The sequence below is a fragment of the Strix uralensis genome, chromosome 7, assembly GCF_047716275.1.
Source record: "Strix uralensis isolate ZFMK-TIS-50842 chromosome 7, bStrUra1, whole genome shotgun sequence".
Classification (NCBI taxonomy): Eukaryota; Metazoa; Chordata; class Aves; order Strigiformes; family Strigidae; genus Strix; species Strix uralensis.
Window position 1 is genome coordinate 28,737,226 of NC_133978.1, and position 26,245 is coordinate 28,763,470.

The 26,245-nt window shown below is 44.3% G+C and overlaps 1 protein-coding gene across 6 annotated transcripts in view; it reads left to right on the forward strand.

Moving 5' to 3' along the window:
• NEURL1 (neuralized E3 ubiquitin protein ligase 1) overlaps positions 1–26,245 on the forward strand; it is a 169,961-nt gene that overhangs the window by 102,898 nt on the left and 40,818 nt on the right. For all 6 annotated transcript variants that reach the window (XM_074875209.1, XM_074875212.1, XM_074875210.1 and 3 more), the window contains one exon: positions 29–350. In XM_074875209.1, the coding sequence (XP_074731310.1) occupies positions 29–350 (322 nt within the window). The remainder of the gene's footprint in view (positions 1–28; positions 351–26,245) is intronic.

Below are 26,245 nucleotides of genomic sequence, written 5' to 3' on the forward strand. Positions count from 1 at the left end.
GTTGTTATTGCTTCTGTTATCTTTGCAGATCACTAAAAAGCAGTGTTGCTGGAGTGGGGCTCTTAGACTCGGGTTTACTTCCAAGGATCCATCGAGGATTAACCCTGACACCCTGCCGAAGTACGCGTGCCCTGACTTGGTTTCCCAGAGTGGTTTTTGGGCCAAGGCTCTTCCAGAAGAGTTTGCGAATGAGGGAAACATCATAGCCTTCTGGGTGGACAAGAAAGGACGGGTTTTCTATCGGGTGAACGACTCTGCTGCCATGCTTTTCTTCAGTGGGGTGAGGACAGCAGAGCCCCTCTGGGCTTTGATCGACGTCTACGGACTCACCCGTGGAGTGCAGCTCTTAGGTGAGTACCTGGGTCCAAATGCGCAGGGGTGATGCTGAGCTGTCCCCGGCAAAGGGCCAGCCTGCCGCTGCCTGCCGCCCTTGCTGTGCTGGGACAGGTGCAGGGAAACGGCCGTTGTTCCTCCCCAGAGGATCGCATGACCTCAGCCTGGATCGATGGGTGTTTGAAACTTAGCATGTAAATATAACGTGAGTGGGAGGTGGGAAACAACCACTACAGTATATCACTAGAAGCTATCTGTAAATAACTGGATTTCTGCTCAGGGGAGTTGCTCTATCACAGCATAGTCTGGAGTGTGGCATATACCTTGTAAAATTTTCTTTTTTATCTTATCTGCTGCTTTCCCCATGCTGAAGTGGGGAAATACATTTTACGTGTTATGGATAAATCCTTCCTGGATGGCGCTATTACGATTTTCTGGCTGGTTTAGTGGGCAGATTTGAAACATGGATATCTTCCAAATTACCTGGGAGAAGACGTGACTGTTTTTGCCAGAATGTTGCTTTCACAGAGGAGTTTGATTCCTCCTCTGGAGCCTGAAGGTTTTATGTGCAGTTGGGGTTGGAAGATGAGGAGTGCTGAGTGCCTGTGTCTTCTGCCATCCTCAGCTGAAATGGAGATAGTTTGGCATTCATGAGGACTCAATTTAGCCCCAAATGTGCAGGCTGTCAAGGTTTGGGCTGTTTGAGTTTATACATCTTAGAAGAACTGAAAAGAGTCTCCAAGGACCCAACTTAAGGGGCAGCTAGGTTGCTGGGGGACCAGAGGTGTCAGCATGCAGCCTTAGAGTTGGCTTTGCATTGTCACTGGTGGGCAAATAATGGCACTTCTTTATGTAACAGTAGTTTCATGGGTCTTGTTTTCGCCATGGAAAAGGTTAGATTGTACCTGCAGACCGTCATAAGCTGAAGTTCCTTCTGAAGATGGGATGATCTTGCTAGGCTGAGAGAGATCCTGGCTTTTTCCTGTTGTGCAGCTCTGTTAAAATGACATCTTCATGCTATATATCAAAAACTTGAATTAAGCTTTTCTGACAGTTCTGCCTCCTTTCTGCACTGCTTGCTTTATTAAAAAATGTGGTGGCAGGACTGTCTGTAGCAACCTACACGTCAGGGAAGAGGGATGTGGGTTCAGGAGGTGAAGAAATGGGACTGACCTCTTCTTGCTGCAAAAGCTACCAGCCCAAGATAGCACAAGGCAAAGGAATCAAACAATTTCTCATCAGCTTTTTGCTTTCTTTTAAGAGCAGAAAGATTTATCTTCTGTTGTGAATCAGCTTGAATCGGAGCCACTAGGCAACTGTTTGTAGGCCGAGGTGGTGATATTTGAATTGGGATCTAGAATTTGGGCAAATGTCATGCCAAGGGTTCAGTTAGAAAGAGCTGACAAATGACTCCAAGTCCTCCAGCTGTTCTTGTGAGATTTGACACCTTGGGACTCCTCTGCCTGATTAATGAGGGCCCATAACTCTGGATTATGTGTTTCCTTTCAAAACACCCAAGAAATCATTTCCTATTCATCATCCTCCCCTGCATTGTCCTAGCATCTTCCACATCTCCTTTCACAAGGAAAATGTGACTCTTGCCAGTCACTGCTTTGCCTCTGGTCTAACAGGCTTCGGACTCTCTGGTGGGTATAAAGTCCCTGAATGAAACAGGCAGCTTCTGAGTTTACACAGTTGGCGTGGAGCTCAGATACGTATTTATAGTTAGTTCCAGCAGCTTTCAGCAGGCTTTAAGCCTAGCAGTTGTGTAGAATGTCTTCGACTTGAGTCCTCTCTATCTCCATTCATTATTACACAGCACTAAAAGTCAGAGCAGGGAAGTAGTCAGCTGTGTTGCCTCTGGATCCTATAGACGTACCCACTGCAATGCTCTGCATGCCTGTTTTAGTGTAGCAGACCACACATATAGTACAGGACAACTTGCCAAAACCTCCTGGACTTGACAAATGAATTTCATAACTTAGCTACAAACATATGGTTGAATTCAGCCTGGTATGGCATGCAGGGCATCTGATGGAGGGTGGGGATGCTGGAGTGGTATGTTGAACAGAAGAGCCTAACGTTTCAGATTCCAGTTCAGTGAGTTATTCTATCCCCCAACCCCAAACATTTTCCTTGTTCTTGAGCCTCATTATTTTCCTAATGAATGTAGGGTTGCAGGGCCATACTGCACCTCTGCACTGTCTCTATTTGCTTTTGTGTGTATTTCAGCCAAGAATTGACCAAAAGCTTTACCATTTCTGGTGTCTGTCATTTTGTTTATTGCAGAATTATTCCATTCCCACTCCCAATAATGCAACTTCACTTCCAAAATCAGACTTGCCCCAAGGAAAGATATGCAGCAGTAAGTCTTGTGTCACTGCAAGATCCCAGCTCTGCAGGGGAATGCACAGGGTGCATTTGTGGCCCCAAAAGTCACAACTTCCAAAACATCACATTTGTGTTTCTCTTATCTGCATAACAGTAGCAGTTTCAGCCAAAATAAAGGTCCCAGTAAGGCAGAGCAACGACCAAGTCTAGTGACACTGTCTTACAGATTTAATGAAGAGGGACTTGAACAAAAGGGAGCCCAAAGACCGGGGGAGTTAAATGATTAGCCAGAGTTTATAAAGCAGTGTCACCTGATTCAAGGATGCTATCAGCCTTGTTGCCCAGCTCAGTCCTGCCTCCCTCTCTATCAGTATCACAGGCATTGCACAACACTCTGGCATCACTAAATTGTACCTGTGGATGAAAGAGAAACAGCTGGTTTGTACCTTAATTTTTTCATTTCCTTCTTATGGCTTTAGCCGTAGCATCAGCCTTACTGATAGTTACCCACATGTCATTACTGCTGTCAATGCACAGATTTATGTCGCTGTTGCAGATGTTCCTGGGTCTGACTGCCGTTGTTATAACTTCAGAAGCAGAGCCCTTTAAGCAGCATCTTTGCCTGCGTGATTTTGTTCTGAAACAGGTAGAAAGGGCTTGCACGGTCCACTGCATCTCAGCCGAGGGGAGGTCGGGAACTGAGTTTGGACCACGTCTTGCCTGTGACTGCTGGAGTGAATCAGAATGAGAGACTGGCTTAAATCCACCTTGAAGTGCCTTCAGTGATGAGGTTGACAGTGCTCACATGCTCAGTCACAGTTGAGAGGCTAGTCCTTGCTCTCCTCGCCTCTACCCATGTTATAGAGATGAAAAGGCTTAAAGTCACCCAGGAATCTGGTCTCCTCTGATCACATGGTCTCAGCTCGTTTCCTGCCACAATGTAAAGGCCTGCATAGGTGAGGTTGTTGCAATCCAGTGCATGCAAGTTCTGTGTTTTAGGGCATGAGTTTCAGTGTAGATGCAGGCTTATGTGACCTGTAAACATGCCCTTATACAGCAACTCTCCTGCCAACATGCTCAACTTGCAGGCAGGATGGTTTACAGCTCTGCTTCCCTTTTTGGGCAGCTAGTTTTGCACAAGTGCACTTTTACATTCCAGGATAATTTAAAGTAATATTTACTAGAAATGTGTCTTAGCCTTATGTTATCACTTCAACATACACACATGCTCATTCACACTTTAAAAAGAGTCCGAGAAAAATGGAATATATGCAATCTGCTGCCTCGCTGCTGTGATAAAGCATCAAAAAAGAAAGGGAAAGGACCAGCTGTTTAAATCCTGGGGTCCTCAGAGCCCTGGAGGAAGGATGGCAGCTCATGGGAACCAAATGGTGGTGTCTCACAGTAGCCTGCTTCTTGGCTAGTTAGCCTAGCATAGATTAAGAAGTGTTCATGTACACTTTCTGTGGACTCACTGCAGGACAGCAAGGGTGACGACTTTCTTCAGTGATGTGTACGTTAAAGCATAATGTGTGTTTTCAGCATTTTCCTGTACCTTTTGGTGGGGAATTCGAGGTTTATCTGTTCTATGGTGCCTTTTTGAAAATGTCACCATTTTTTTTGGCAGTGACATTGTAGCCCAGGATTGCAGAATGGTTAAGATTGGAAAGGACCTATAAAGATCATCTAGTCCTACCATCTAGTGTCTTTTCTTTCAAAGCACAACACGTGCTCTGAAAGTATGGAAAAATGGGACTGCAAAGAAATTATGATTTCGGTCCCCTCTACCCACCCTGTATTTCCAGTGGTCCCATTCATTACTAGCATGGTCGGCAACCAAACCCTTTTACTGCTCATTACCCTGTTCATGCTCTTCTCCCATCCATCTCTATTTTCATTCATGCAGTATTTCAGTGTAGTCTTGGTCTTTTACCAGCACAGACTTGAAAAACCAAGGATAAGCCACTGAGAGGCACCTGTTGAAAGCAAAGCTTCACCACCTCTTGTAAATATAAAATATGTGAAAAACTAGTAAGGCCTTGCAAACTGAGAAAATTTTAAATGCATATGTATTTATATATGTATTTAAATACATACATTTTTATGTATTAGATTTACCTGAAGTAGAAACAGTATAAAAATATACTTCAGTCATAAATGCATATACTGATCCTTGTAGAATTAAGTGGCAGCACTGTATATTATATTAGATAGTTGGGAAATCTTTTCTTTCTCCATATTCTCTTCCTAGCTTCTTATTGCTTCATGTTTGCGAAGTATCAGAAGTCAAGATGTGAACTGATCATGGATGGAAATGTTCCCATCTCAGGACTCAAGCTAGTGTATATTTGGCAAGGAAGTTGCACATTTTGTAGGGAAAGAAGGAAACATGTTTTTATTTCTTCACTCCTGTCAGTTTTTAGGTAAATTGAATCTCTAGCTCCAGGGCACCTTTAGAAGAAACATTAAATAAGCCTCAAATGAGGTGGATTTATGGGCAAATTTCAGGTGTGAATGGTATAAGACTGATGATAAATTTGATTTATTGCATGCATCTGGAGTTTTACCATGTGGTTATTACCATTTTATTTTCCAAGTGCAAAACTTATTTTCCATTGCCCACAGGAATCCATTTTTGTTGCTATTCTGACACATGCAAATAAGCAGACTGATCTGCTGAGAGTGCTTCACACTAAACAAAATTGGATAATCAAATATGACTGCAGTGTATTTTTATAGTGTACTGTTGAAAGTGGAAGCTATAAACTATTTACCCTCTCTGTGGAAGTCTGTGACTATCTGATGGAAAAGAATAATATGTGTTTAAACAGAGTCCTACTTAATGAAGGCAAAATATACACGACCTGCAAACAGTCAGTTGTCGTTGTTTCTCCGCATCTCCTAAGGGGAGAGAGAATTTAAATTGCTCATAAAGTTTTATTGTCTGTAGCTGTTATCTCTATGGCAGCTGCAGGAAGCTCTCTAACACGGCTAAAAATGTGAAAACATCTTAATAAATAACTCATCTCTTGCCATTTTAATTAATCCCTGCTTTGCCTTAGCACCTCTGGAGGGATGTATTTTTCCAGATGTGACAGATACCCAAAAGCCCACAGCCCAAAGGCAGGTCCTTGTGCTTGAAAGTCTGTCTGTCCTCCAGGTCTGTCTGTCTTGCTTATGATGATAAGGCTGCTGGACACAGCACTTTCAAGCAAGCCAGAGATCATCTTGGCCACATCAGTGCAGTGGGGTTTTTTTCTCTCTTTGCATTGGGTTGTAAACAGTGGAGAATTTGTGCCCATGAGCCTGGGCTGGCCCGAGAGCATCTCCCTGGCCTTGCCTGCTCTGCCCTCCCGCTGCCTGCGCTGGCAGCACTGCGGGATTCAGGCTGTGCAGTTGAATGGCAAATACCAAGTAAGTCAGAACAGCCAGAAGCCAAGTAAAATAAGGTCTCTGAGGGATCATCATTTCAGGCTTCACCAAGTCTTGATGAGGTGATGAATTGCAAAATTGCACAGAGGCTGTGTGTGTTACGTACATTTTATCAGTGTTGCTCGTCGGTGTACCTGTTGCTTTCACCTGAACCACCATTGCCTTAGCGGGACTGCTTGTGGAGCTAAGGCATTGCTGCAGGTGAACAGAAAGGACAAAATCAGGCACATGGTGTGCTATTGGGCACATTATATCCACAAAATGTCCACATCCATGTCAGAAGAGCCTGCAAGAGGACCTGGGTAGGAATGAATTTAAGAGGGATTAGTCTGGCTATTACTGCCCAGACTGGGAAAAACGAAGACTGTAACAAGACAGAATGACCAGTGGAAAAATTAATTCTGTGCTTTATAAAGTTCCTTTAGTTCTGGTAAGCTGAAATATTGTTCCTAACACAGGCAAGAAGGGCTACATAATAATATTTTCCATGTTACCCATAAAAGCCCAAGGATATATGAAAACTCTGACAATTGTAAGTGGTGTTTACATTATGGGTATGTGTACACTGTAGCTCAGATGCTGACACTGCAAAGATAGGCCCTTGTGTTAAAAAATGCGATGTCTTCATATTAAATATCTGCTGTAATGATGGATTTGGCTGTTGCTTTAAGGAGGTAAATATTGCTGGTTTACAGTAAGAAGTTTATCTTGCCTTTGCTAAGTGTTGTTATTTTTTAACAGAAGTGTGGAACCTGTAGTCTGGAAACAGAGATTCCAGTTAAAAGGGCTTTGACCTTCTTTTACTTCTATTAAAGGTATAAACTACTGGAATAATTGAATATATTACACAGCGATAGTTACAGAAGTTTCTGGTATAGACAGGGCCTTAGAGAGTAATAGCACACTGCTAATGGAACAGTGTATTCTTTTGAGAAGCATTTCAAAGAGTTCCTTATGTTAGCAAATATTTTGGTGTTCTGATTTAAACCATTACGATAAGATATCTATGCTGTTTTTTTAAAAAATGCATTCCCTTAACTGATACTTAACGCCACATATAATTGTATTTTCCTTAGTTTGTCTAATGTGATTCCTATTGTAATTCTGTACTAAGTGTCTTTAAAAAGAAAGGTGAAGAGAATATCTTGGTACAGGGTATTAATCTTTGCAGCTTTCTTAATGCATTTCTCCAAAATATTCAGCAAAATAATTTAAACTGTACAAACCTTGGTCTGTAATGCTGAAACCTAATTCTTCTTCATTTATAAAGCTATAGCTTGACAAAAAGAGTGCATTTACTCCAGCGTGAGACAGTTGGAGCTGGAAGTAAGGTTTGGATGTGAACTGAGTAGATGATATGGTAAAAGTATAACAACTTGTGCTAATCTTGCAATTCCAGCTGTTCCAGCTGTGGAGGCCCTTTCCCCTAAGCCAGTATGACAGATGATGGCTAAACATTGCTTATATGATAAAACTAAACACTGTCTCTGTACAGTATGTCTCTGCTGGTGTGAGATAGCACTTTGTCATTTCAATGTCTAATTTGCATCACGGCTGCTGAATACCCAATTTTCTGTACAGAGAATATGATTTTGTTATCCCTATAGGTGTCTGGGTTATTAAAAAAGTTTGTCACCTTTAATAAAATTAAATTGGCTTTTCCATCCATATCAGCAACACAGCTAAAAAAGAGATTATTTTGTACTCCAAAGTCTCCTTTTTTTTTTTTCTTTTCCAAGCTGTATAAGCAGAACTGTTGTTGGGCTCCATCTGGAAATCCTTACCTGTAGCCCAACTCTACTCTCAGTTTTACCAGCCTAAACTTGGAGCCACCTGTGGGGTCTCTCTGGTTTTACACTGTGAGCAGAATCTAGCCTTGGGTTTTTGCTCATTCATCACTTCTCTTTGGCCAAACACTGAGCAGCAGAAGCACCTCCAGACCTTGCCTGGCTTGTCCCGAAGAAAACAAAACATTTTGACTCAGGGAACCTGTGCTGATTCAAGCCAGGACCTCTCCTTCCATGTACCGTTCTCCAGTCCAGGAGAAATGAGCCTCTCGGGGTCTGTGTAACTGTAACTGTTCACAAGTGGCTGAAAGATGGCAAAAATGCAGGTGGCATCATCTGCTTGTGCAGACTCAGATCTTTCACTAGTGACTCGGGTCTGCACTCACTGCAGGCTGCTCTCCCAGCACTGATGGACTGGTGCAGCAATGCGCAACCCGGTCAAGTAAGCAGTGCTGCCTGCCACAGCGTTATATCGTGCTATCGATAGAACTGTTGCTAAATTCTTTGATACAGTTGCCCACAGCCGCCTCCTAGAGAAGCTGATATGTTACGGTCTAGACAAGTGGTCCATGCAGCAGGTGGGGATCTGGCTAACGGACTGCACCCAGAGGGTGCTGGTAAATAGTTCTTTTTCAAACTGGCAACATGTCACAAGTGGGGTCCCCCAGGGATCGATATTAGGCCCAATGCTGTTTAGTATCGTCATAAGTGGTCTGGATGATGGGATCAAGTGTACCCTGATGAAGTTGGCTGACGATACTAAACTGAGTGGGGAAGTGGACACTTTGGAAGGGAGAGCCACCCTGCAGGAAGACCTAGATAGGCTGGAAGAGTGGGACAAGAACCTGATGAAGTTCAACAAGGACAAGTGTAAGGTTCTGCACATGGGAAAACATGATCCAGGAGTGCAGCACAGACTGGGATCTACCTGGCTGGAGAGCAGCTCTGTGGAAAGGGACCTGGGGGTCCTGGTGGACAACAAGCGCAATAGGAGTGAACAGTGTGCTGTAGCAGCGAAGAAAGCCAATGGGATGCTGGGTTGCATCAACAAGGGCATCACCAGCAGAGATAAAGAAGTCATTATCCCACTCTATTCAGCGCTTGTCAGGCCACACCTGGAATGCTGTGTTCAGTTTTGGTCCCCACTATACAAAAAAAATGTGGACAGGCTGGAGAAGGTCCAGAGAAGGGCCACAAAGACAGTCAAGGGACTGGGAAGCCTGCCCTATGATGAAAGGCTGAGAGAATTGCATTTATTCAGCCTTGAGAAGAGAAGGCTTAGGGGACACCTTATCACCATGTTCCAGTATTTAAAGGGTGGCTACAAAGAAGATGGAGACTCCCTTTTTACAGGAGTCACATGGAAAAGATGAGGGGTAATGGGTACAAGTTACTCCTGGGGAGATTCCGATTGGACACAAGATGAAAATTTTTCACAGTGAGAACAATCAGCCACTGGAATAATCTCCCCAGGGAAGTGGTGGATTCCTCAACATTGGACGCTTTTAAGATTCAACCGGACAGGGTGCTGGGCCGCCTTGTCTAGACAGTGCTTTTGCCAGAAAGGTTGGTCCCGGTGATCCTTGAGGTCCCTTCCAACCCGGTATTCTATGATTCTAAATCGTGGTGCATTCTTGCATCAAAAAGTTATTGTCCATGTGTGATGCGTAAGAGTGTGCCTGATACCTGCTACCAGTAACTGGCCTTAGACACTAAGTTTCACACTAAATTATGATGATAATACATGGGCTAGAATGACCCATTTGTCATTTATGCCAAAAATATTAATTAGTTGGGATTTCATAGACAGAAAAAGCCTCTCTGCTCATCAGCTGTATGTGACTTTTCTGGTGGGTACAAAATGCAATTCACATGACTGTGTGTCAGTACAAACAATACAGTGCAACTTCGGGGTTGTCTAGATAGAGGTTGTATTGAGTCAAATGAAAGAATTTCTTAAAAAGTAGAATTTTCAGTGGTGCTTCTAGGGCGGGCAAATGCAAAGGTGTCACTGGTGCTCTGGGGCAGGGGTTGGGGTTGGGGAGAATGGGAGTGTGCATGGAGGAGGGATCCCTGTGCTGGCCCATGTGTGTGTGTGCTCTTCCCTGCAAATTTGCTTCACCCCGTGCTGGAGGCAGAGCCTGAGGCTGAGTGGGCCCTTGGTCTTGCACCACTCTTCTGTTCTCAGCTTGCTGCAGTCTTGTTCTCAGTCCCAGCCTTAGCTTGGGACACACACACTGGTTCACTGAAGGTCCACTGACTCCAGCGTCCTATCTCTGACAGTGACCAGCATCTCTAGGTCCTCCTTGGAAAAAATTTCTGCAAGTACAGGTGTTATTTTCTCCTGCCTTTCATCTTTAGTCATGCTGAGCTACTACTTCTGTTCTCTAAGATATACTACCTCTGTTGAATCAACTCCTGATTTTGATGCAGATGTTACATCAGCTCTGCTTATGATGCAGCTGGTCCTGCAAGGTGCTGTGCTCAGTGAGATGCTGGGCTCCTCTCTCCTGCTCAGACATTTAGGAAAATTCTTGCATTCTTCTGTCACACTCTTTTAATCACATTTTGACAATAAGTTCTTCTGACATTATTACATGTTTCCCCTATGTTGTGGCATTTGGTGAAAATATTCCATTGTACTGACATGTACTAGATAAATGCTTCTTCATATTGTCATGAAATTATAGCAGGTTACTGTTGGCAGAACTTTGCAAAATTTATAAAAAGCATTTCCATGTATGTAGGCTAGAACAGTATGTCCAGTCACAAGTTTTGATTAGCATAGTTTTTGTTAAAGGCTTTTACAGAAATATTTAAAAAGAAATTTCCACTCCATCTGCTCCTATTAGATTTTGAAATTAAACTTATTTGGGATTGGTAAATTTTTAGCCTGTAGCTGAGGATAAAAGATTGATAAATCAGATTGCTTGCCACTGAATCAAATCTTGTACCACTGACTATGGCTGGTGTGTTTAAGAAGATGAAAATCTCTTGTGATTCATCTGGCCACAAGTGTGACCCTTCACAAACAATTAATTCTCTTCAGGGAAAAAAAAAAAAAAAAGTGCTCTATCTTCTTTTAAGAGGATAAAGACCACTCCAGGGAAAAAGCCTTTAGAATCCAATAATCCTATTCTTGCACTGGTACCATGCCAATAGATACTGCACTACTTGCATGGAAAGATCTGAAGCCTCCGAAATCTTTAATGCAGTGTTCCCCCTCTCTCTGCATGCCCGAGTCCAGAGGACCCCAGCACCTCAGAGCCATGTAAGTGTTTACTTGAACCAAGAGACTGATGACAATTTGTTCGATGTGTTTCCATAGACATTTGCATTTCCTTCTCATTGTGTGGTGGTGTTTCCCTGGTTGATTTTCTTTGCCCTCTTTGGTGTCTGTAGGGAGCAGCCATCACTCTCCTGAGCCTTTCACAGACATCAGCAGACAGCTCTGTTATCCCAGCATGGCTTGTGTGAAAGTATGTTTTTGACAAAAACACTGGTCCTGTTGGTTTCTGGTTCTGTTTCTAGGCCTGGTTGGTTCTAGCTGGATGTGATTCAGTGACTCCATACACAGGAGTATACTCACGTCTGAGGTGAGCCTTGATGTTGCCAGCATTTGTCAAAACAGTTTTTTATTGCTTCTTTCCTAACATGGTAGAGTCTGCAGATCTTGACCGTAATGCTGCTTGACCAGGTGGAAGGAAATTGGCCTCATGCTGAAGGTCAGTGATAGAAGCAGCTGGAAAGAAAACTGAACTGATGGAGAATTTCACTGTGGAGCTGCAGGGACTGGCAATTGCAACTCAGCCTAATTGGTTCACTTAAGAGAAATACATAAATAATTCGATCTTGGGCCATAAACACTATTACGACTATTTGTACGATAATTTCTAGTGCTTCAGTTTTGGATGAGAGACCTAAAAGTCCAGTGCTCTATAAAAACTAGATAAAGACTCCAAAGAGTCAAAGTAACAATCTATTGGTGAAGGGTGCTGTACGTTTGCACGCTGAGGGATGAAAGCTGATGGAGGAGAAATTCAAGTGGGAAGTAAACCACTATTTTTTAAAGGTGTGTGGTTTCCAGCTGGACAGATTACCCATTCTCAGTTGCTCAGAAAAGACAACTGCATAGGCTGCAGGGGTGGTTAACTACTAACCATCAGCAGGATGGTTAACTACTTACCCACCTCTTATGCATATGTAGTTGTATCTGGTATGCCAGAAATCAGGTATATGCTTGAGTAAGTATGTTAATTCACATTCCTAAAGATAGCTATGTGCTTAAGTGCTTTGCTGGATCTCTTTCTTTGCCATCTGCTTGTTACTGGGTTCTGTGCAGGGCTTGCTAGGTCAAAACCATTGGTCTGTGGTTAATCAGTAATCAATGGTTATGCAGGGATTAGTCTCTGTGCTTAACGTTTTTTCTGAGAAGCAAAGACTCTTTTAGGAGGAGAAGGAAGAGGAGAGAGATGAGCATGAGCAGGGGAGTGTGGAATGCACTGCTGAGGTTGGAGGGGAGGTAGAGAGGTTGCCTCCCAGCAATGCTTGCTTTTCTTGAAAAACATGGCTAGTTTCTGTGTAGGAAGGTTTAAGAAGGGGTCCAGAAGCATGAGGGGAGCAGGAAGATGAAAGCATGGAAACAGGGTGAACTGCTGTCTGAAAGCAATGGAAGAAGGACAGGTTTGGCAAAGAGAGAGATCAGATTATATTGATGGAGAAGGCAAGAACAACAACCCAGTGACCAAGATACCATTCCTTTCTTGCCTCGTTTCTGCACTCATGAAAGGTTCAGTTTACACCTGTAAATCACTGGCTCATTTTGACTTTGTGGTGATAATTCAAAACCCAAAGGCTTTGGTTTCCTTTTTTTTTTTTCCTTTATCTGGATAGCACAGGGTGTTAGGTGTGTTTGAAGTGTTTTGCATGGGTCACTGTGGATGCCTGGCATATTCCTTGAAGATAAGTGAGCTCTTTTATCAGGTCAAGTACATACTACTGACACTCTATCAAAGGGATCGTGAAGATACAGGAGAAAAATGACACATGGGGAAAAATCTGAGTCAGATGTGTTTCTTACGTCCCAAATTAGACTGGTGGCTTTTTGTTCTGCTCTTGATAACACCTATTCCTCTTTGTGCAATGGGTCTTTTCATCATATAGATAATTTATTATAGAAGTCTTCTGCTAACAACCAACATTGACAAATCTATCAAAGGACTGTTTTGGATGAAGGTGAGCAGGCAGTGTGAGGAGAGAGGAGATACTCTTTTGTTTGGCAGTGCTTTGCAGTGGGGATTTCACACTCCTTAGTCTGTGTCTGGAATTTGCTGCCAGATAAACTCCTGTCTATTGAGTTGCACTTTAGAGTCTAATCTTCCACTTAGTAGCATCACTAGCTTGCTTGGCTGAGAAAAAAAACCCCAAACCTTGTTAAAATATGTACTGAGTGCAGTATTTTCCTGCAGAGGGTTTAGTTACAATGGACAACCTAGAAAATTAATGCAAATTAATTGCAAACATGGCTTTAAAAAGGACTAGTTATGCTAACCTGAATAATTTCTGTGGGCAAACATTTAGAATTGAAATAGCCTGACTTTGGTTCAGCTAGATTCAGAGTGAGCTCAGCTTTACTTTAAGAGTTTTGCTGGCAACCACAAAAGTGAGGAAAAAAAATCTTAGCCCTTCTCTGAGATGGGCACAGGGGTAATTGGCGGCCACTGGAGAAACCCAGGCATCCATCTTTTCCTGGCTTTAGCCAAAGGGTGAAAACTAGCAGTGAATGATAGGAGCTTCTCAAACTGTTCTGGGTAGACCTAAAGATAACTTCACCATCACTCCTGGAGATGTGTCACTGTTGGTTATTTTGGCATAAATGCAGGCTGGGGCATATTCGCAGCCAGCAGTCCCAGATGCTTACAACTGCTGTCCCCTCCTCAGGATGTTTCTATTGGCAGCTATTTGACCAAGCTATTATTTTATGGTATATTTAGTTCTTTTTTATCTTTCCTCACTGTCAGTCTCTCCAGCCCAATAATCGTGTTTTCTTCTTTACCACAGCCTCCATATCCTGCTGTCATTCTAAAAATATTTCTGTGATGTTAAATCTTTTCCAGTTATATGATGAGAATTAATTCATTCTGACACAGCCATGAAAATCTGATTCAATTCCTTTTTTTGGTATCTCAGTCACAGTCCTTGATCACAAATCAGCATGAGTCAGAATTTCCCAGGTTATTATTTCCTCAAAAAGGCTGATTGCAGCCCTGTCTCCATATTTAATATCCTTTTTCTGACTGGTGGAGCCAAGCAGTTGAGGCTGCAGTGATTTTGTTTGGACATGTGTCTGTTGTTCTGACATTCAATGCCGCTGGTGGAAAAGGTAACACCAAAGAGTATCCCAGACCAGTTTTAGTGTTGCAGTTTTCCATCATCAGGTAGTTGAGTCCGCACCGGCTCTACAACATAAAGAGGACTACAGAAACTAACAGGATTTATTCCTCTGGAAACTAAGAAATCTTGGGTCTCAGGTGGGGAGGGAACACAGTGGCTTTATCAGCTTGTGCCAGGACATGAGAATTTAGTAATGACGGGTTTTCAAACTGGCCATATTGTGCTGAGATCTTCTGCCAAAACAGACTGTCCTGAAATGTTTCAGATATATAGGGTTTGAATCCTTTTGGGTTCAACTGGTTGAGTAGCTTATCTGGAGTTACTAAAAGTAGACCGCAATGAAAAACAAGTGAGAAATACTCTCTTTGGGGCCATTATCATACATTTATTCTCTCCAATACATATTTGTCTCTCAAATTTTATGTCTGGAGGCCAGGACCACGTTGGCTGCCTATTGAAAGAGCGGAGTGCCGTCAGTCTGTTCAGCGTTGGGCTGTGCTGTGGCCAGGAGGGTTTGGAGGCACGAAGGAGGCTTCCTTTTCCTTACACAGAGCCTCTGCCTCTGGAAGCAAACACAGGAGGAAATCCTGCTTCCACTTGCTGCTGTACTTCCCCTTATTCTGAAGGATGTGCTGTCAGCTGAGCAGCAGCTGAAGGGGCTGCAGGAAGGAGTAGGCATTGCTTCTTGCAGGTCCCAAGAGGCAGGTGAGATCCCTGAGCCTGCCCCAGGGGGTTTGTCACTGCACAAATTCAATGTCCAGCTTGAGGACTAAGGAACCATTTCCATGTTTTCTATTGATTGCTGCAGTTTCCTTTTGCAGTTCTCTTGGGTTCTTCAAATAGGGCAGTAGTAGCTTTAGTACCCACTTGGGTTTTTTGCTTGCTTGTTCGTTTCCTACCAAGCTCTAGGAATATTTCTTTTACATGAAATATAAAAAAAATGCCCTGACAGATTTGTCCGTTATTTTTATGAGGGAAGACTATTTATTAGGATTTAATTGTGCAGGAAAAGCAACCAAGCACTGCCTGCAGGGGAAAGCCTTTACACACTGGTGTGAGTATATCAGATCAATAACTAATGGTTAACAGGCAGGGACAAAAAGTTATCCTTAATTTTAGTGGTAAAGGATTCGGCTCCTGATTCAGGCTCAGGTTGCTCATCTTCCTGAGACAAATCACACAACTGCCTGCTTTCTGCAGGATAGAGATACCACTTTTCTTCTTGACAGGGAACTGTGGGTTTCAACTCCTCTGAGTTATTGGATTCCTCATGTGCTAAAGTGGCCAAGCCAAGCTACTGGTCCAACTGAAGTGCTTTATCTTTGTTTGACTTGCGTGCCTGGTGAGTGTGTCTCTGGCAGAGACTTGAGTTACTGTTTCATGATTCGATTTTGTATTGTGTTGCACATGCCAAAGGCTGCACTGTGATGCTCCTACCCTGCTTGACACAATGGTTATTAAAGCTTAGGTGAGTGAACTCAATTTCCTCTAAAATTTCCAAACAGTTCTAGGCATTATTGGTGAGGATAATTAGGATAAGATGCTGGTACGCTGAGCAGAATGTGAGCCTTTGTGAGACTCATCCATTATTAATCAGCCATGTAATTTCCCTTAAGTGACAAGGTGTGATTGTTTTTTTTTTAAGGCCCAATTGCATCTTCATGCTATGAGCAGAGATGAAACCCTCTCGCCTGCATTATTGTGAGTTACCCATTTGGGAAATGAGGTTGCCGTAGGTTGGAGATACTGCCTGGGAGCTTGCTCGTGACAGAGAGACAATCAGATGCTGAAAAAGCAAGAAATTAATTCTTCCTTCCCTTTCTCCTTTCCTCAGAAGAGATGGGTTTGTTTTTGCTGGAGTTTTGCCTGCGTAAAGGCTGCAGTATGGCGCGAATGTGTGCTGTCACACTTAACCTTTGGCACTTTAGAAAGCAGTTTATGGTGGGGGCAAAAAGCTTTCTCTGATGGCAGTATCTGCTGAGCGAGCCTGCAGTGTGGGGGGGACTGGGGGGAGCCGAGTGCAGGGGTACCAGCCGCATTACATTAAAACATTGGAAAACAAACTCCTCACAGATGAAACAAATGTACTGATTTAATACAACTTAATAGTTGTGCTTCAAATGACTTATAATGAAGAACAAATCAGCATACTCTTTGTTAAAAACAGAGTGATAGCATAATAAACATAACCTTATTGAACTCAAGGAAGCATAAATCACTTGTAATTATAAAAAATAATTATGATTCACTGCTGAACTCTGTTTTACAGTCTGTGAAAACTTTTTATGTTTTGCTTTCAAAAAGGCATTTCTCTTAATCAAAGTTGTTGCAATTAGAGGGAGTGGTAATGATCCAGAAGATAGCTGAGTGATGTTGCCTTTTGAGGATCTCTACAGCTGCCATTTTCATAGCGTGACTAGTGATGCTTGGTGTTGGCGGAGAAGCTCCCATGGATCAGAGCTCCAGCAATGGGAAATGTTGTGTTTTGCAATACACCCCCATTCCCCCAAACCTACCATGATGTTGAATTCCATCCACTTAAAACACAGCCTATGTTTAACAATAATTTAAATCATTACCCTGCCTGTCAGCTCGGAGTTAAGGGGCTATGCAACTGTGATTCTCTGTTTAGAAACTGCCTGGAATAATAACTTTCAGATGTCTCAAATATGCACCACTTATCTATAACATCTAAATACAAATGTCTCCCCGCTGAGCAAGCCCGACACTGTTTACCTATCGTGTCCAAGCCATTCCAGAGGGTTTGCTTGGTGTGGAGCGGAAGGCCCTACATCCGCAGCTCTGACAGCGCTGTCAGTGTAACGTTTTTCAACTCCTCCTCACCTTTAGGTGATTGCAAAGAAAGAAACATCCTAAGCCCAGGGGTGACAAGTGAAGAATGTCCCTGCATGTGCATGCCCCCCTCCCACCCCCACTCCAAGGGTAAAAGTGCACGCGAGCCAGCCCCACGCTCTTGCAGACGGGATGATGCTCACGCCGTTGGGTCCCTGCCAGCCTGCTGTGAGATGATCCAAATGCTGGATCCCGCATGCCCCGGGCGCACTGGGGCTGGGCAGAGTCGAGGCGCTGTCGCCGGCTTGGGGGCCCCAGGCTCTTTCTCCATGTGCAGACCTCAGTGGGACCTGTCAAGTCTCATTGAACATCAGGCTCCGCAATTGGCTTGCGCCATATGCTCCCCCCAGCTATGGTGTGCCGAAGCCGTGTGCCGCGCAGCCGGATGGCTCTGCTGCTGCCTGGGGAGCTGCTGTGCTGGATGAGGGCACTCAGCATGTCCCTCACAGGGCTGCAGGGGTGAGGGTCTGTGGTGTGGGGCTGCCCCTGCAGCTCATCCATGAGTAATCAGAGCAGGGAGAGCTGAAAAAACCCTCCTTGCCTTGCTGTGGCTGGCCTGTGGCTTGTCATGGGGGAGCCCCTGTGAATTTGGAGGGCTCTTGCAAAGGCTGGGAATGTCTCACCACCCACACCTGGAAAGAGAGGAGCTCCATTGGGTACCAAATGGAGCTGGCATTGGGTACCAAAGGCCTCTGTACAATGCTGTGCAACCTAATGGGACATGCTACTTAGCCTCCAAATATCCCAGTGCATCCCAGTGAGCCCCATGCAGTGCTTGGGCTTTGCTTCCCCTGGGCACACAGAGCACCCTTAGCTGGTGTGCACTGTTGATGCAGCCTTTGAAGGTTAAGTAAGGAGAAATGAGAAGCATTTAACACATCTTTGCGTCATCTTTGGTCTCTAGGTGAAGTCTTTGTCACAGCTCTTATTTGGTATATCAGATGTATGCAAATGTTATTGACATTCTTCCTGGGTCTCTTATCCCTTTGCTCTCAGTTAACTCCTGCATTACCTGTTGTCCAGCCCCTGCAGCACTGCTGCTCTCCTCATATTACACAACAGCAGGATGTGTGAAAGGTATGTGTTCTGGGCATTGAAAATTGCTGTTATTTTATTAGTTTTTATAGAAAGCATGAAAGTTAGACTGTTAGCAGGGGTCAGACTTGGTACCAAATTATTTTATGTGGCTATGGTTATGGAGACAGGCCTTTTGCTTTGTCCAGTTTAGACAGCAGTTAGCATGTGTGTCCCCCCGCAGCCACCCAGGGCTGCCACAAAGGAGCACTGCTGATCTGCTGCCTCTGTGGCCAGGTTGAGCTCACGATAGTGTTTTTCAGAATAGCTGCAATTAGTGAAGTGTGCATAGCATTGGCTGAGCTCAGAACATGGTTTCTTCTTCCTTTTTCTTTTTTGAATACAGGCTTCCTTGTAGGGATGTGGCTTGGAGAGGAGTCCTTTATAGCTTGCTCTCAGCCTGCTCAGGAAACTAGATCAGTGAGGCTCAGTATCTGATGGCTTTTTTTATGCAGCATGCCTGCCTCCATGCACATGAATATACAGTCCAGTTTGCTTGCTTGAAATGCCCAAACTGTGTTTCTGTTCTTCATGAAATATTCATCTGCTTGGATGTAGCAAGCCAGGTTTTTCTGGTGGTGGCATTTCTGGACAGAAGCATGCGCAGGCACATGGCTCCAGTGCCCGCTCAGTTTGCTGGAGCTGCCTGTCCCACCTACCAGTCCAGCACGGTGGTGCCTGGGGAGAAGCTCTGTCTGGCGTGGCTCTGCCACACTCAGCTCTGAGGCCACCTTCCCTCCATTCATCCTCCCACTCTGTATGGTCCAGGGCTCCATCTTTATGGGCCTGTCCTCACATATGCCAGTGTCGGAGTGGTTGGGGAGGGGAGTGAAAGCAGCATGCAGGACCCACAGGCGCTCTGTCCTCAAGCTGGCTCCTCCTGCATGCTATTACACCAGTTACTTTATCATCATCTTGTCACCTTCTCAGCAGCTCTTCACTGACTTTCCCACCATCAGCCATGCCAGAGGGCCTGGAGCAAGCTAGCACAGCAGGAAAATTTAATACATTTAACCTGTTTATCCATTGCTTTGCTGTGTACTTGCACTGCTTTTGTGTGACAGTTGAAAGCTACCTATAGCACTTACACAGACTATCATCTTTACCAGGCGTTCTCTGATAATGGTTTGCAGCTTGGCCATGTATGCAGAAAAATAATTTGCCGGTACTGGAGTTGCCTTCGTGCTGTTTGTTGATCTGAATTTGTACTGGGTGTTTGCTGCCTGAATGAAGGCTGCAGTCCCGGATGCTGGCATCTCAGATGTCTTCAGCGAGAGATGACCAGTGACATGTTTATTCCAAAGTGTCATCCTGAGGTGACATGACAGAATGACAGACAGATGGTGTTAGGTTGCACAAGAAGCACTACTGGCCAAAATGGTATAAGCAGCTAGTGTGAAGCCCTGTGATCAGGTCCAGCCATTCTCTGTAAGGAGCCGTGGCTAGTTTCATTTATTGGGGGTGGGAATTGTTTGCTATAGTAAACTAAAGGTTCAAAGCTCAACTGAATCTCAGCTCCTCCAGAACCCCCAGCACTCTCCGATCTGGTGTTTTGATTACCTGAGCCCATTTTAAATGCTAGCTCAAGCATCAAGCCCTCAGATTTCCATTTAGCTGTTCAAGGAAAACAATTTTAATAGCTACCCGGCTATTCATCAGGATTAGGCCCTGCTGGACTAGTTTGGATAGCATGCAAGCTAAGTGTAGTGCAGTGCAGTCCGAGCTTAACTTGGAACATCCAGAGGCACGGAAAGACATTTGCTTCAGTAACTCAAGCGCGTTCCTCAGCCCCCACTCTTCATGCCGCTGGCCATGTCCCGGTACCAGGAGAGGAGGGGCTGGGGGAGAGCCCACTCTCCTGTTATTCCTGGCCCTGCTGGAAACAGGGAGAAGCAGAAATATCAGCAGGAAGTGTGCACTTTTGCAGCTCCCACCCCCGAGTCGATGTGGATGCAGAGGAGAAAAGCATCCTCATACTTGGGTGCTTACCTAGCTGTCCCCCATGGCAACAGCACCTCTGCCCATTGCTCACTGTGTGCATCCCCGCTGGCCCTGGCATTGCAGCATGGAGCACAGCAGCCTCCCAAAAGCACCTCTGGGATTCCAGTGGAGCGGGAGAAGTTAATTCTGTATTTATTGTCTAAGTTTAGATAGCTAGTGTACTGCTCTGCCAAGTGTTGAGGGAAAAATTCCTTGTTCCATCTTATATGTTTCTTGGAGTGGACCGTGCTGAGCTGAAAGCCCTTGGTCAGCCAGCACTGAGCTAGGTTCCATGTTGGCGCTGAAGATGCTGGTTTGTTGGTGGCTTCAAGACTCAGGGATGCATGCGAGTGTCCTCTCTTGTCCTCGTATCTTCACACAGTTCTGCTTACTTAATCTCCAGTATTTAGTGGGAAAATGGTAGAAAGTGTTCTTTTTTAAAAAGAAAATTAATAGAAGTTGAATAGATTACCATTGTTTCCATGCTGTAGCTGCTGGCTGGCTTTTTCCTATCCAGTCTTCACTGGAAAACATTGGAGATTCCTGCAAGAGGCTCAGGCACCCAAACAAATTTGGGCATTTAATTGCTGCGGTGGTGGGGACCTGTCAAGGGTGATACTGGCTGCCTTCTGTGTAATCGTTGAGATTTGGAAGTGGGAGTTGGGAATCCCGTAAGAATCTGGTTTCTTTAAGTGCTTTGACCCTTTGGATTGGCTGTGGAGGCTCCTGGGACAGCAAAATTTATGCAAGACATTTTGCAGTGTCATCTTTTTTTTTTTAGTTTTAGGAAATGTTGAGGCTGGATGGAGTTCAGCAGGGTGAAAGAAACGGTTCTCTTGTACTTAATAACTGCTGCTGCTTGTTTCTGAGGTGCGCTGGTTGCTTTACAAGAGGAGGCAGGATAGTATCTGCTTTCTATCTGGTAGGACAGCGACCATTTTATTCACAGAATGGCCTGAATAAAGATAAATTACTGAATCTCGTAGAAATCCTGATGCTGAGACAAAGCCCTCTCACTAGCTGAAAATAATAATGGATTTTTGAAAATCTCTATATAAATATTTACAGCTCTCTCTATGTATGTATGTAAAAAACAAGCAAAAAAAAACCCCAAACAAACACTGCACAAAGACCAGAAATCTTCTAGACTTTCACCATTTTCATGAAAATCAAGGGGAAAGTAATACATTAAATTGTTCACCGTTTTTTCAGTTGTCTAGACAGTGCTACACTGAAATAACACAGTGTGTCTAGTTGAAAAGGGAATTCACTTAGGACTGCGGATCCCATGCAGACAGCAAGGAGGAATTGTTGAAAATCTTTGCAGAACAGTGAGAGCAAGCTGCCCATTGTCCACCTGGGCGTTACGTCTCAGAAGAGGTGCTGCAGCTGAAAATGGCTGTCAGCTGTCCCTACTGCTCAGTGCTATCCTTGGCACCGTGTCCGTGGGAGGGAGCAGGAGTTCAGCTGGGACCTTCAGCACATCTGGAAAATACAAATGATACGGGAGAACGGGCCTCATCTCTGCTTCTCTTAAAAACAGAGAATTACCCATATTGAAAGTAAAATTACAAAGGAAGGAGTTTAGCTCTTACAGTTTATTGCCTTCACAATACTTTAAGGATCTGAAAAAAGGAGAAGAGTGAATTTGTTGTTGCTTCTGTTGTCATGGGACTGTTCTCCTGGCCCTGTGCTTCCCTGCCTTGCGCAACAAGCACAAGATGCAACTTCTGTATAGGGGGAAGTGTGGCAATTCCCTTGAATACTTAAATACCTCTTGATTCCTCTGTTGGACATGCAACATCATGCTCTTGTTGTTCTTTCCATCCTCCCCTCCCTGCCTCCTCAGTCAGGGAGAGACCCAACACTGCCAGATGAGCCTGGGCAGAGCTGGAGCTGTGCAGAAATATTCAGGCTCTCCCACCTGGGTGGCTCTTACAGCAGGAGCAAGTGTGAAGACAAACATCTTCTTACTGACTATGTCCTCTCTTCACCTTGCTTACCTTCAGGCATGGGATGAAACCTTTTCAGTTGAACACATGCAATGTAGGAAGTAAAAATCAGAGCAGGATGTGATGTGTTTGAATTTTAGGCATCCTAGAGTTTTGTAGCTCATAGCTACTCTATTTTTAATGTAGGCAGAAGATTCAGCACCATAACTCTGCCTACCAGTACAAAGTCCATCACCTATGGCAAAATGATCTACCAGGAGAACATTCAGGTATGAGCGGGGTAGACCCTCATGTTGGGAAGCACATTAGGAGCACTGCAGTATAGGATGGTAGATGCCCTCAATGAAGAAGCACTGAAAAGCTACGCCAAGTGTCTCCTTTCTATCTGTCAGCATCATCTTAACTGAGCAGCAATGTGTTTAAGCCAGTGCTTTGTATTTCTCTTTGGGGAGCCAGGAGATACCTCTCTGTGTACCTGCTAAAAGCAGAGACTCAGGTCTGAGCGTTTGAGTCATCAGACATGACGTCTCTGATGATTTTACTTAGATACTGGATGGTGACAACAAATTTGGCCGTTGTGAAAACTTAAAAACAGAGTCCTGGCTGGGGAGGGAGAGCTGATCCCAGGTTTCCTCCAAAAGTAGGGAGTAAGTGTCCCCTGCAGCCCTGGGAAGGCTCACAGGTATGTTGAATACACTTCATACTCAGCCACAAGAAGGCTGCTGAAGCAGCAAGGATGGGGTGGATTGTAAGTGACTGTCACTATGCAGTCTACAATAGATTTATTTAAAGTTTTATAGGCTGTGTTTCCCACTTAAAACCACACAGATTTCCAGGAGAAGTTCAGCTGCTGGCCATCTGCTCCTCAGAGAAATGCTTAAAAGAGCCCTTTCTCGCTTTTAACACCTAAAACATTTCAACATTTAACAAGGCATGCGTGGGATCTGTCACTGAGGGCTCCAGGACCTTGGTCCCCACAGACACCTGAGGGCTATTCAGAGCATCGCAAGCTCCTTGCAGGAGGAGGACTCAAGTCACAGATCATGGAGATGAAATGACCTCCAGAAGGCTTTGCAGGGAGGACAAACAAACAGGAATAGAAACTGGGGAGCCTGACTTTCCACCTCTTATTCTCAAGCACAATTAAAGCACAACCTGTTTACATGGTGCAGTTAGTGACTACAGATGTGGTGGGAGAGCAGTGGGAGGGAAGCTTTGGACAGGGGTGGGATGAGGAGAAGTGAGAAACAGAAGAATGGGGTGAGACGGAGGCAGATGGTTGTGGGTATGGAAAGAAGGGAACCTTAACGGTGAAAGCAGAGGTATAAACCCCACCAAAAGGGTCATTACAGAAAATACTCAATTTACTCAGTTTGGAGAATCCATAAATTGTTTTAGAACATGGTCACAGGACAACTCGCCCAGTGTTTCTAATCTGAAATCCTGTTGTCTAACACGTTTTTGGCTGTTAACATTTTCCAATCTATCGTGTAAATAGATTCTATTTTAACATTTTGGCAAACGGCTTCCTGGGAAAAGCCCGATTCCTCTGCCACTCCTCCAGGGTCCCATTGTCCGGGGTCTTATTTTTCCTTCCTGTTTCACATGAACGTGCAGAGCTTTGACAATTGCATTTTGTAGTCCTGAAATGTGAATGCCTTCCAAGGCTGGAAGAAGTCTCTCAGTTTTTGAGACTGACCTTTGATTTCCAGTGACAGCCAGGATAGATTTCTGTGATTTTTCATGTTGCCCAGGGCCTGACATTGACTAATAGGACTGGATATTCAGCAGGAATGGCAGGAAACCCTCAGTGATGAGATTTATTCATGCTGTCTATGCATAGTTTCAAAACTGTAGGGCTAAGTTCCTGTTTGGGGTGAGTAGAGCAGTGTTACAACAGGGATCAACTTAGACCATTGCTCCTGAAGGCACAGAGCAGCTCTTTCATTCAACCTCCCCTCAGATCTATCCGATCAACAGCAAGCAGTCTGTGCTGCTTCAAGTATTGCAATAACGACATGCAAAATTACATGGTTTTCTGTTGAAAACCAGCAGCGATCCCAATGCGTTTGCCTTTTGTTTATCTTTCTTAAGAAAACAGCGGATTCTGCCTAGTTTTACTGGAATAGTCCCTTGCTGGCTGGAAATTACTAGCTATAAAAAAAAAATGTAGCAAGATGTAGCTCACTGTATTTGAGAAAGGTTTCTACAGAGCTTCTGCACTGACTAAACAGGGGGACACATGGGGGAGACAACTCACAGGAACTGGGGGGCATCTGGAGAAACTATTTTGCGTTCTGGTTGTGTTTTTATGGCCAACTGGGTTGCCACCAGCATCCTCGCGACCCTCTCCCTTCTCCCCTGGATGGTTGGACTGGATGATCTTCAAGGTCTTTTCCAACCTAGACAATTCTGTGATTCTGATTCTGTGCTACAGGGCAGCTTCTTCAGGGCACCCAGGAGGGTTGTCTGTGCCACCAAAAAAAGGAAGGTGGCCAAGAGCCCATGCCATCCATGGTGGGGGACTCTGCGTGGTCTAGCTTCACCTTGGTGCTGCTTCATCTTTCCCAGTGGAGCAGATGGGGGCTGCAGGGGAGAGGAAAGAGAGGTTTTTTGCTCTGCAGTTAGTTGGAGATCTCTGAAGCTGATTGCAGTTGTAGATAAATGGGGTAAACAGGCCCTCACATGGAGCTTGTCTGCAGAGCACTGGTGATATAGTAGGACCTGGTTACATTGGGGTTCCTATTTTAAAATTCTTCACTCAGATCACTAAATGTCCATGAGTATAACTTCACATGATTAAAACAAAACTGATTTTAATAATTGATTCATTCTTACCTCTCTTCCATGCCTGGGGCAGGGAGAGTAAATGAAACTTTTTTTTTTTTCTTCTCCTGTTCGCTAGTTAACCTTTGCATTTAACCAGCACTGGTTGAAATTAGGGGAGAGTTAGATTTTTGTTTTTATATAAGTGAAGCAGTTTGTGAAAACAGTCCTCATTTACCTTAGGTTTTGTAAAAGGCTATTGCTACTTTTTACAAAACACAACTTTTGGACCGAGTTTGATCTGACAATATTGTTTTCAATCCAGGATTGCTTTGAGCCAGCCACTCATCCTCCTATGTCCTCAAGGGCACTGTGGTGGTTTTCACAGAAATTCAAAATCACATTTCCATCAGTTTAAATACTCTCAGCATCCATTAGGGGCTCTAACATGGCTCATCCCTTGTGCAGCAGCCGATGGCTTGTTTTGCTTTCTCCCTGCTCTGTATCACCTGGCAGGCAGTGTCTGGGCTGTGAATGCTGAGCCAGGAGGGAGGATGTCTTGACTGTCCCTCTGCAGTAAAACCCAAAGGCAGCACTCATGAAGCACAGCATTTTGCACCTCTTTGCAATGCTGCACGACCTTATCCTTTCTTCGTGGGTTCTGGCACTGAGCATCCTCCTGGCCTGGAGAGCATCTCCACGCTGTGAGCCAGCCTGGAAGCTCAGCAGTCCCTCCCAAAAAGGTCACTACTAAGGCATCAGCAAGCATTTTTAAGTGTCGCTTTCTGCCCCTTAGATCAGAATTTGACCCTGGTTCAGGCAAAACGAGAAATAAGCAGCTGCTTCTCCAGCATTTACAGCAGTGCACGAATTTTAAATCAAGTTCAAAATAAAGACGTTCAGATGACAATTCATTTGGGCATAAACATCACTCACCAAAGAAAGATCCTCAAAGAAATTTGGCTGCTGAATCCTTGACCTCCAAAGGACCCCTAAATATAGTATTGTGTGCAATGTGCTGCTTCTTGTGGGTGAGATATTAAGAGCTTATTTATTTATTAGAAAGTGGTTTACAATGTAAGTAAATTAGTGAGTTCCAAGGCCCTCTCCCAGCTGCCAAATGCTGGGAGGATGTTTATGGCCACTGTAAATAATTTCATAGCTTAATACAAATACATTTTGAGAAATCAAGGGCTGATGGCTTCATGTTTATGGTGGAGTTGAGGATTTTTCAATTCCTCCAGAACATGAGAAAGAAAACAAACAGTATTTCAGATATTTTAAAAATTCATTGAAAAGAAAAACTCCAGAGGTGTTCCTCATCCACGGTGCTGTGGGCTCAAG